The sequence below is a fragment of the Pleuronectes platessa genome, chromosome 11 (genome assembly GCF_947347685.1).
Source record: "Pleuronectes platessa chromosome 11, fPlePla1.1, whole genome shotgun sequence".
Lineage (NCBI taxonomy): Eukaryota > Metazoa > Chordata > Actinopteri > Pleuronectiformes > Pleuronectidae > Pleuronectes > Pleuronectes platessa.
The window spans coordinates 10,354,229-10,366,434 of record NC_070636.1 but is presented as its reverse complement, the minus strand read 5'-3'; the positions used below and the strand labels follow the sequence as shown (position 1 = coordinate 10,366,434).

Here is a 12,206-nt window from a genome sequence, read left to right as displayed (position 1 = left end):
CAGCCAAAAAGAGACTGAACTAACTCCAAAAGACAATATAATCCAGTGGATATGCTACACTTCTGGGTTTGTGTGTGCGTGTGTGTCACTAAAATGGAAAACAATCCAATCATTACCTCCTATTGATGGAGATGAATAATGTGTGTGCTTGTTTTGTGTTGTTCTGTGGACAAAGCGTGTGGTTTCAATGTTATCACCAATCCCTTCAGGTATTTCAAACTGCGTTTTTTATCCATGTGGTCGATGATTAACTGTGAATTACAGTGCACTCGTTCAAAGGGCAATGGGTGTGTTTATAGAAAAGATACAGTTTGTGTGAAAGTTTTTCTCCTGAGCAAACACAACTGTTCTCACTGGTGATATTTTGCTCATCTTTCCAACTGTCCTGGTATCCGTGTCACTCTTCTTCTGTGGCACCCAGGCTCCTGTGACACACTTGCCCCAGTAGGCTTTCCCAACACAGTGCGAACAACTCATCAGGACCGGGCCTCGTGTTACCTCCCGGGGCTGGGTGGTGCCCACGACCACAAAGCAAGTCAGTGTTGTGGCTTTGTGAGAAAGTGTAACCAGACTTCACGTGTTGGGAGACGCACACAGTGCTCAGCTGGGCCCAGTGGGTTGAAAGGGCTGTTTACAGGCTTCGCACTATCACAGGAACAGGTGTCCCCATGCGTGTCCCTGTGGTTCCTTGCGGTGGAAGATGATTGGTTGAGTCTGAATGCCGAGGGTCAGGTTTCATAAAGAAGAATACATCTTTCATAATGGCCTCCTGGCATTGTGTTGGTTTCAGTCCACTATGAATGTGGTACAGTAAACAACCTATGTGCTAATATATCCAGTGAGGGTTAAACAACAGGGGGTTCACCTAATTACCTTTTGGGTGAGCCAGCAAGTAATTAATGTTTGCATCTGGGTTTGTTTATTTGTCTATGTGTTATTCAACAGGATACTTATTTGTATTTATAAAAAGTACTGAATCGATTATAGACTTAACTTGTCGAAGGGATGGGGTATGGGAACCAATTCAAATTTTGTTTACAATCTCTCTAACTTTGCAAGATAGTCACAAGATATTTATGATATTTATTCTATGTTTGTTGGTTCAGATCCAGATAAAAAACCCATATGGTTTTATGAGGGATTTGTTGGTCCTTGGCGGAGCTATGTACTCTAAGTGCCCTTCTACTTTATATGACGGGAATAAATCAGCTTGATTTATCCCTGAAAACAACATTTTGTATAAAATCAGTGGGTGTAGCCTTCAAAACATGGCTCATAACACCTGTTCAGAACTGCTTTTAATGTGTGATTAATGACTTGTGCTGTATATTTCTAGTTATTTACTTTTATTGGATTTTCTTCTAATGTGAGGTTAAGGAAGTATTTTTTGGGGTTGTTTTTATTGTGTTAAACTTATATTCAATGTTTTTGAGCATTTTGTTAAAAGCGATAATATAATCCATCCAGTATCTATACCGTTTAACCTTTGAGGGTCATGGGGGCTGTAGCGGAGCCAAATTATTATCATTATTATTATTATTACTAGTAGTATCTGGCTTTTTGATTAGTTAATTGTCATTTTCTAGATCAATTTTCTTTGGCAAGCTTGGTAAGTTAACAGTTTCACGATCATGTCAAGTTTTACTTTGAAAGTAACAGTACAAGAGTCAATATTCATATATTCTAGTATTTTGAATCAATGAAGTGTAAGGTTTGAGTCTTCACAAATCAAATTATATATGTACAACTTCTATTCTTTACCTGTCTGGGTAAATGATTCTGCGATTAGCTGTGAGAACCTGTATCTAAGTACAGCACATGTTGACTCAACTATATGTGTATGCTTTTAAGGGTCCACTTTACTAAGGACCTGGCTGTATTGTTCGCTCAAGTACTAATGCATCACTTTAAATTCCTGCAAGAGAGACGTTGGTGCTGTGCGATCCTGGAGAGCGCCGGTCTCAGAGGAATCTGGAGGCACTGGCTCCATTAACACCTTAGAGGACCACGAGAACCTGATCTGCTGCCCCGAGGTGCACACCTACAGTATCATCAGGTTCAACAGCGAGGGGCATTGTGAGGAGGAATTCCCCCATCTGCTCTCCAGGAAGAGAGGGCTTTCTGTGTCGAGGAGAAGAAGGCACAGGGGGATCCGGAGCAGGCCTCATCTCACAGCCATTAATCAGTCCTCTGTACCTGACGTACTCTGACAGTGCTCCATTGTTTTGACCTGTGTAGATCATTTAACAGGGACACAGGTAACATGTATGATCATGGATCATGTTGGACACACAGACAAAATCATTAAGTATGACTTGCAAAAAATTCTAAGCTTGAAGTTGAAACCAAGGTTGTATGTATCTGTCAGCACGTAGACAGAAACTTTTTCATCTGTGGGCAAACCTGCGCTTGCAAAACATCTTTTTGTGCAATCTGAGCCGAGAGTGTGCGACTGTTTCGCCTTTGGTTTTTCCCTCCTCACGCAATAATGACACGCATCTTTTCAGGGGGAAATGGATGAGACACATCTATTGTTGCAGGATTCACGAGGAGTCTTCGGTTCTGTATGACTGACACGAGAGAACTGCAGCCGTGAAATTCAAAAGGCGGCTGAAAAGCAGGCGAGGGTCGCTTTGTCTCACAGGCTCCACGTCTTCAGGTTATAGAAGTCGCGTGTGGCTCACTCAATGAGTTAGAAATTGTTAACAATGGCAGCGTCTCTGGTTAACAGAGGCCATTAACATAACCCTGATGTTATGTCTTTAATATTGAAACAATGCCGGACAAAACTTTAACCGTAACATGAGGAGCCAGCTTCCGTTGCCTGTACTACTCCTCTATTATAGAATTATATTCAAATCAATGTCATTGCAGCGGTCAATATTTGTTATAGCAGTTGTGTGGACTTCAGTAACAAATTTTAAGGAATACAAACACCTTTTTTAGCAGAGATGAGAGGATGATAAATGGTTGGAAATGCACTGTGTCTGAGATGGTCACCTACTTTAGCACATGTTATTTTTATGATTGGGCTGATGTTAAACTTTACACAAGAATGCTAACACTTAAGTAGAGCTAAGCAGGAATTTGCCTTTTAGGAACATAGAATTTAAGAATTTTAAACCCATAAGATTGAACGATTACAGTTTTGGTTGAATTTCCATCAACGGGGAGATTGAAATTAAAACTCCTCCAGTTCCAAGATACACATTGTTTTTCTTATCCCATCTTTCGAAGAGACTTCATTTGCTAGCTCAAACAAAGATGGCAGCTGGAAGTATTAGCTCTGCTTTTACAAAACAACATACAAAGTATAAAAGGTTTTATGTCGTATGAAAATATTAAATATAGGAAAATACCGTACATACATAACAGAATTAGATACAACCTGATGAAAAGGTTTTTTTACTTCAGATGACAAAAGTAAATGCTTCAAAACAGCTTTAAGGGTTTTAAAGAACTTCTGATATAAAAAAAGATCCATTTCATGGCAAATATATTTTTATGCAATCAGAACATTATTGTAGGCGAATAAATCTTCTTTTAAAGCCAATGTTGACATTGTTACTCGAGATTTAGTTTCCACTTGTTTCTTCTCGAAACCCTAGAATAAACCACACGAAACATTGCTTTTAAGAATAAGTCTTTATGTATATTGTATGTGAAACAAAGGACTATTATACTACACAAATAGAAGCAGATACTGTAAGAGACAGAGACCATCTCTGAGAAGTAAGTACAGACCATGAAAATACAGATACCGGTATTATAGAACTGTAAATTATTGCTTGTTTTGCTACTTTGTTTTCTGGAATTCTACAATACAAGATACAATATTCATATTTCAACAGAAACAGTACAACAGTGACGAAGTGTATTATTGACCTTTTTAGTAGACGTTCCCCAAAAGTAAAAGAAACCTTCAAACTGAGTCCATGTCGAACTGTTGAACACAACACAATGACAGTTGCTTTTGATCGAGCAGGACTTATTGTTACACTTTTTTTATGTCATGTTTTTTTCCCGTTACAACATTGCAAAGAGAAGCCGTAACAAACCGCACACTGGGACTGGCCTCAGCAACAAAAAAAACTTGGCATATGTACACAAATATACATTTTCATTTCCTCTGTGACCAAAATGCACCCAGTTTGAAACACCATGACCAGAGTAAAAAAACCTCCACAGGTGTCCCACTGCTTCCTCTTCCTCATAATCCACCTCAGCAGCTCCACCGATCTGCCGTCTGCTTCAGTAACCACGACAGCTTTACTGTAGTGCCAATAAAACTGCACTCTGCCCACACAACGAATCTCAAAGAACTGCTTAACTCTCTCAGAAGATAAGATTATGTTTTTCTTGTGGACAAACACAAAAACAAAGACATTGATTTTGTTCTGCAGTGTCATCCTGCCTCGTTTTCAGCCTCCTACTGTGGTGCGTCTCTGCACGCTTTCCAGTAGCACACTTTCATATATATATATATATATATATATATCCAAAAAGGCCTGAAATTCTCCAAGGTTCACGCTAGCAAAAAGGAAGTGGAGTGTATCACTCACTGCAATATGCTGGTGAAAAGGCTAACCAGGTGTTCAGCTTGAGATAAAAAGAAAAAACACGAAAGAAACAAGAAATTCAATGTGCTTCCTACCTTGTCTCAAGAAAGACAAGTCATGTGTCGAAGGAAACGAAACACTGACGATAAAGTGCTCACATGCAGATGGACCTTTGCTAAATAAAACAGCAAAAAAGTTCGATTTCATGCTGCCCTAATGACAAACAAGGTTTAGACTCACTGCTGACACCCAAAGATCCCTGTTAGAAACATTTGTTCCTGCTGCTTCTAAAGCACAGAACGATTTCATCAAAAGAGAAGTTGAAGCACGTTAATCTGATAAAGGACTGATGGGAGAATTGCACAATAAAAGAAGGAAAGGAAGTAAGAAAGTTATGATTTTTTTTTTTAGGGGAATTAGTTGGAGTTTGTGCCAAAAAAGATAAAAAGATGAAAAGTAGTTTTTTTTCAATATAAAATAAAAATGCAATAACGTAATTGCAGATGTGTTGGGAAAAAATGGGATTTCTCTCAGATTAACAAATATACATGAGGTGTCTTTAAGAAAAAGGATCACCGTATGTTTCTGATGACAATGTGAGGTGAGTGAATGCTTTGGTTGATATCTCATGAGGCTACCCTAATATTCCCTTTTCTCAGCAAAATGCTTCCAGGTAAAACTACAAAATCTAAAAAGGACTAATTTCCTACAACTCTACACCACGCTCAGCTATTTACAGAGAGAAGCAGCGCAGTAGTAATCAGGCGCGCAGCAGTAGACGCGTGAGAGCCCCGCGATTGCTTTGGAGATATCGAGAGATACTCAGTGCAAAAAAAGCAGTAGGTTTCAGAAGAGAAAACCTGACACATAGAGAGCGGGTTTGATCGAACGACATAACCAAAACATTGAAGATATGAAATTCCACAAACGGAATCAGAGAGAAAAACAAACAAACAACCTCCCTAAAACCCTTGAAGGAAACGAAGGGGGGGGGGGGGGGGGGGATTAACTGTCTTTGATCCATCAAATCCCCCAAAAAGCGACAAATGCAAATTTGCCTCCATGCCAAAGACTGAACCGTCAATCATACAAAAAAACCATTAACCTTTTTTTCCCCAATAGACGTCACTTTTGAAACTCTGCGTGGGGATATGCACTTGCGTCAGAAGCGTCACACCATTTATTTCCCTGTCATCACAAACGACGATAAAAAATAAACACCTCAGCTCCTCATCTACGGAAATAAGTAAGCATGCAAAAAGTGTTGGGGTATAAAATACATAGTAAGAATACACATCTAGTAGTTTAGCAAAAAACAAACACCTCTCCAAATAAAATAAAAAAGACCAAAAGCGAAGAAACGGGCGACAAGAGAAACAAAGTCAAACAACCACCACAGCTTTGTTAGTCACAGATGGCGCTTCGTGCTGTGTGATGTTAAATAGGTTCCTTTTTCTCAATATATCTTGTAGTACTTGAGTTTCTGTACGTATTTTTTTCTAATATATTATATACATGCAGACGAGTGGGAACATCACACACTCAATCTTGACGTAAGCTGAAGAGACAAACCAGATATGAAAATAGATGAAAAAGAAAAATAACAGACCCGAATATATGCATTTTATATATATATTAAACACATATATATATATATATATATATAAGACACAATTCATTTTTTTAAACAATAGGAGGAGAAAAAACGAAAAGTATCTATGTTAGCGAACAAAATGGCGGTGAAACTAAGGGAGAGGTACGGCTTGCCAGCTGACTAACCAGCAAGCTACTGAGCAGGACTAGCAATGAGAGCTGAGTGGGGGTGAGAAGTGACAGGTGCCTACAGGGGGACAGGTATTCCGAGCCCTCATGCTGAAAACGAGGAGGGTTGTGTGGGGTGGAGGCAAAGCGTGCCCGCCACTCCCCACGCTGTCCGCAGAATGTGATGAGTGTGTGTGTGGTTCTCATCCATCCCCTTCAGGCCGCCTCATTCCATCGCCACGCTCCCCACAAACACCGTTGTTGAGCAATGTTTGTTGGTTGTGTTTTTGCTTGTAGTTGAACTGAAATGAGGGGCAATCGACGCTCTCTGTGAGTGCAGAGACAAGAGAGAGAGGGCAGGTGTGTCGCGGAATTCAAGGGTGCGGTCAGGGGGCCGCGCCGGTGTCATGGGGGGGGGCCCTCTCTAGTTGAAGACCTTGGGGGGCCCGTCCGGACGTCTGGTCTGGACGATCTGCTGCTTTGGCCGCGCTGCCTCGTCCTCCTCTGTCTCGCTCTCGCACACGTGGACGACCACGCTGGGGGTGGACTCTGTCCCCGCGTGGAGCTCATACTTATCACCTATAGGGCGGGGGGGGGGGGGGGGGGTGAGGGATGGAAAGAGTGAAAGGAAGAGCGAGTGTTAGCAAGGAAATATTTCTAAATGAACACAGATACAGTTACTACAATGGCACTCAGTAGTTTGAATACCTATGTTAAGTTTTTGTCCCCTTGTGACACCACATTTAAATTCACACATCTGAAATTTTGGATCAGCACCTATATGCACCCACTCATAAACATCAGTCCCCTGAACACTAAGGGGAAAAAGATCCATTGACATCCATGACATATTGAGAAATCAACAAAAACGTTGAAAAATCTCACCAATATTAAAGTAAAAGAGAAATTCATAATTCTGATCTGCACCAAAGCATCCTCTCACCAAGCTTGGTGGAAATCCCTCCTGTGGTGTTCCAGTAATCTTACTAACTAACAGAGAGACAAACAAACAAACAAACAAACAAACAGACAGACGAAAAGATGACCTACTTGGCTGAGAAAAAAAAAAAAACTGCTATTGTATTCAAAAAACATGCTGCAGCTGGTGTGTTTGAAATCATATGAATATGCAATACTGAGAATTTCATTCAGAGAACTTTGACAGGTCAAACTAATCTGCTGTATTGTTTCTGTCTTGTTTCAAAGACACGGATCCAGGAGAAAACTAAAAACAGCCTCTTCCTCAGCAGAGTGCCGCCATTCGTCCAGACGCCAAACTCGGCCGACCTGGACCGAGAACACACACACATGTAGAGACTGTATCTCAGTTGCCATGGAGCTGAGATCAGACAGCTGGCCGGCAGCAGGAAATTGGTCGAGTGTTTTTTTTCATCGCGCTGCCGAACCGGGAGACGGGCGGTGAGCAGGCTCCTGCTGTTACCGCGGGGAGCTGATAGAGGGAGGCAGCGCGCCGTGCTGCAGATTTCAGACGCCAGGATTTGAGCCCAGCAACAAAGCCATTTCCTGATGCCTTGTGTTGCCATGGTGACAACATGACCCAGAGGAGCGTGGTCCAGACTGTGTGTGTGTGTGTGTGTGTGTGTGTGTGTGTGTGTGTGTGTGTGTGCAGAGAGCTAAATCGTTTTTCTGATGATAACAACAACAGATTAATAGTGTTCAAGTGAATACAGACTCAACAGTTCTGTTTTCCATTTCATCAGCATGAACGTGCCCACATACACAGACAGGGAAGGACAATGTGGACACACTCCTTTTTTCCACGTGTGTGGCCGGGTGACATTTCATAAAGGTTGCTGCAATCTAAAATCTCGTGGACAAAGGCGGACAGAGGCGGCCATTACTGAGCGGGGAAGCTGCCGGAGAACGAGGCTGAAGGGGAAGATGTAGAAATTCTCCAAATCTGACAGCGTCCTACACATTTAACACACTCGCTAAAATTGTAGCGGGCATGAACTGCTAGAAGATCCATCTGTGGTGCAGAGAAAGAATTTATTTGTGGTTTCGTGTTTTCTCGTACACTGCCTACAATAAAATTAGTATATTTAAGCAGTTATCTCGCAAAAGCAGTACTAAATTTATATATTTAAGTGTAATAAAAAACAAGATTATTGTTTTGAGTTTAAATAAATATTTCTATCTGAGTGTAAACCATCTCAAAATGAAGAAAGACGAGGACATTGCCGTTAAAGTCAGCCTATAAACTCTGAAACTAGGATGAGCTGGACTGGACTCATGTGGTTTTGGATTAAGGATAAAAAAAAAGAAAAGCTCTTTAAACGGCAACTTACAAAACATTTTTTGCATGTCGAAAAAAACATTGACCTATTGTGCTGACCATTAATCAACCGCTGTTTAACAGAGGGATTTAATGAATGGTGAATTCTATTTTGCAGACCCCTACACAGACACACTAAGTGGCTCTGACGCGTATTTCCTTTCAGATGTCAGACTGCAGCAGGCTCTAGGTTCGGCTCCCTGGACACTGATGTATGGTGGCCAGCACAGTGGAGAGGAATTATTGGGCTTCAAGCTGCTTTTTGTCTGACCAGGATCTCATGCACAGTAACACTGGAGAAGGAAATGTCTATGATCAAAGCCCATTTCATTTAGAGACATGGATTTCAAAATACCCATGATTAAATGATAAAGATGTGCGATAGCAGAAAAAGGTAAATTAGAAGCAAGGCTGACTCACAAGCTGAAAAAAAGTCAAGAATGAATCGGGGACAATTGGACAAGGCGCTCGCCAATTCTTTTGTCCTAATTGCTTCCTACAAGCATCGTCTTCCTGTAACACCCTGCTGAGGAGCGAGAAGGGACTTCCTGTTCCTACCTGGGTCTCTGCCCTGAGATGAATCACTCACATTACCTCAGCGTTGTACCTGCTGGTGCACACGGCTGCGTATTAAATGTGCGAACATGCTGCACGAGCTGATTGAGCTGAAATTAGCGAGCACTGACCGGGTCCTAGCTTGGCCACTGCACACAGCAGGTCGTAGTTGATGCCGGGCGTGGCGTCCTCGCTCTGGCTCCAGCCCACGGGTGGCGAGGCAGGCGGTGAGATCAGGAACTGTTTGACGGGCTGGGGAGGGGCCAGGTAGGACTTGTCAATGTTCTCATCCCCGTTCTGGACCTATTGGAGAGAAGCAGACAGTTTGTAAGTGCTGTAATTTGGTGATCGGGTGAATGCAGCCATGAATTCACCTAGGAGAATATTGCTTTTATTTAAACTTTCACTCATCAGTTTCACTCATTCAATATAATGGATATTATGCCAGTGCAAAGTGAAAATACCCTGGATCTCTGTATGAGAAGATAACAGCTCTTACCTTTTAAAACACTAGTGCAGACCTTTGCAAATTGGCTCTGATTGGATGAGGAACTATTTTATAACTGTAATCCTGATACCTTAGAGCCAGAAAAGCCCATTGGGTTCATAGTCATGGATTCTGTCTTTTAGTTTCCAATTGTACGCTCCTTCCTTTGAGGAGATTTGGGCTTTTGATAGCTGCCAATTGCCATAATTATCTGCCTGAGCTGTAAAATCTTTAATCCTCTTATATGAAAAAAGTACAGAGGTGGAATCAATTACTAGATGACTCGTGGCAATTTGACATTTACCGTCTGGGCAAACACCAGGTTCAATTGGGTTAGAACACATCCTGGTTATAAGCTTTTTTAAGTGATTTTCAGTCACACTATTTCAAATTCTTTTTTCTTCACACATTAAACTGCAGCCATTGAAATGCTGTTGGATCACTGGATATATGGAGCCAGTTCATATTTGCATTTTAACCAAAACGACTCTTTCACCTACAGATTAGAAAATCCAGGCCTCCTCTATTTAGGAGCTATTTGTAGGTGTTTGTGAAATGTATATAGAAACATCCTTAAATGAAGAATTCATGTGATTAGTCATGGGGTGATGGCTTGTAACAGGAGAATTAAGGAAGCTGTCAGATGTGGCTCAGAGAAAAACTGTTTTTGTCCTAGTTCTGTGTGAGCACGCTGGACAGAATGATGCACAGGGCCTTAACTGTCTATGTAAATGATCAGAGCTCTTGTGGTCCGTGTCTCAGGCCCCCCGGCTGCCCTTTCCCAGACCTCTTAGCGCACACTCACTTGGGCAAAGTAGAGTTTCAGCTTCTGGCCGTTGAATTCTGTCTCGTGCAGCTCAATGCGAGCGCGGGCGGCGACCTCCGGGGTGCCGAAGTTGATCCGGACTCTCCGGAAGCTTTTGAACATCTGGAATGTCGTCTGTTCGTCGTAGATCCTAAACAACGCCTCGAACCTCTCCTGCAGGAGTCAAACACAAACAAATGTACACATGTCATTTTAGATTTATATCTTATGTGTAATGGCTAAACATGGCATCTTGCAGCCCAGCCGTGCATCCATTCATTATCTATTCACGATCTATACTTTGAGGGTCTCGGAGGGGAGCTGGAGCCAATCGGTGACATTGGGCCAGAGACAACCATTCACACCTAGTGTCAATCTAAGAGTGTCCAATCAACCTCCGACTAACTTTTCAAAACACAAACATGCTAAATTTGCAGTGAGAAAATAGTAAAAGCCAATAGCAGTTTTGCTTAATACATACTTAAGATGATTTACTTCACATTAATCTCTAATCTAATCAAATAATCAGCTGATTGTTTCAACAGTAGCTCCACGGAGAAGTAATTTTACCTTCTGGTAAAATGTCCACTGGAGCAGCTTAGTTAATAATCTTCTATTAAATGATTTGTTACTGTTTATAAACATCACATTCAAATGCATTTTTCAAAATTTCTAAGTACATTTTTTCTAAATATCCAACAGCTTGTTAAAACCCTATGTGACAAATTGTGATTTGTGAATATGGGTTATACAAATCAAATTTGATCGATTGATTGATCAACAATTTAACATGTGACAAATTTAAGGTTAAGTTAAAATTCCCTCACATCTCAGTCTGTGCAGGGGACGTGACTCGAACTGCTCAACAACCGATTCCTTTGCAACAGAGCTATTGAGGTGAAATTTGATTTACAGCTTCCTCTCGTTTCCTGGCAATCTCCTCTGATGCTCTCCGTCTCACCCCTCCTTGTTTTTTAATCTTCACCTAATTCTCCCCGGCGCCTGATCACTGCCCTCTCTACTCCGCACGCATCAGACTTTGTTTTTAACTGCCCCCGTGTGACACATTCCCACATTTCCAACGTGTTTCAGGCGGCCCTCTCTGTGGGCGACAGATTGGCCTCCTCAGCTGTGAACTCAATCACGCGCCTCGGCAGGAGGGTGGAAGGAAAAATGAAACAGGCCGCCGGGAGAGATGTTTTCTTAATACTCAGGTGCGCTATATTCTTCGTCTCCTTGCCGACCATCTCCCAGCGCGCCCAGAAACATGAATATGAAGCTGCCTATCAAGAATCCTGATGGATGATTGGCTGGAAGTGGCAGGAGAGAGGGAAGACGTGACCTGATTTGACTGCTGCAAGTTGTACAGGTTCTTTCTAAGGGTGCAGTCAAATAATGGATCGGTTTTTGATCCATGCATCAATGTTTACATCAAGCGACTATAACATTACCAGACTTTCACAGTATCCCTCATCCTATTATCTAAATATCATTCTTTTTATTTGATCCATAATCATTATATATATATGTTTATTTCATTCATATATCCCGAGAGAAGTATATGCTGCCAGTTTCCTCAATGTTAAAGGGGACATATTATGCCCATTTTACCACAGTTGATATTGTTCCTTGGGGTCTTAATGAAATGTCTGTAACATATTGTGGTCAAAATACCACAAGGATAATTTAAAACAGCTCCTTTTTACCCTGTCTAAAACAGCCCTCCTCAGATTGACCGGTTTT

General features: G+C 41.6%; 1 protein-coding gene across 2 annotated transcripts in view; it reads right to left on the bottom strand.

The window, feature by feature from the left end:
* Positions 1-3,630: 3,630 nt before the first annotated feature.
* Positions 3,631-12,206, bottom strand: part of rcan3 (regulator of calcineurin 3) — a 44,157-nt gene continuing 35,581 nt past the window's right edge. For both annotated transcript variants that reach the window (XM_053435251.1, XM_053435252.1), the window contains 3 exons: positions 10,464-10,637; positions 9,303-9,474; positions 3,631-6,899 (listed from right to left, as the gene is read on the bottom strand). In XM_053435251.1, coding sequence (XP_053291226.1) covers positions 6,745-6,899; positions 9,303-9,474; positions 10,464-10,637 — 501 coding nt within the window. In that variant the 3' untranslated portion in view covers positions 3,631-6,744. The remainder of the gene's footprint in view (positions 6,900-9,302; positions 9,475-10,463; positions 10,638-12,206) is intronic.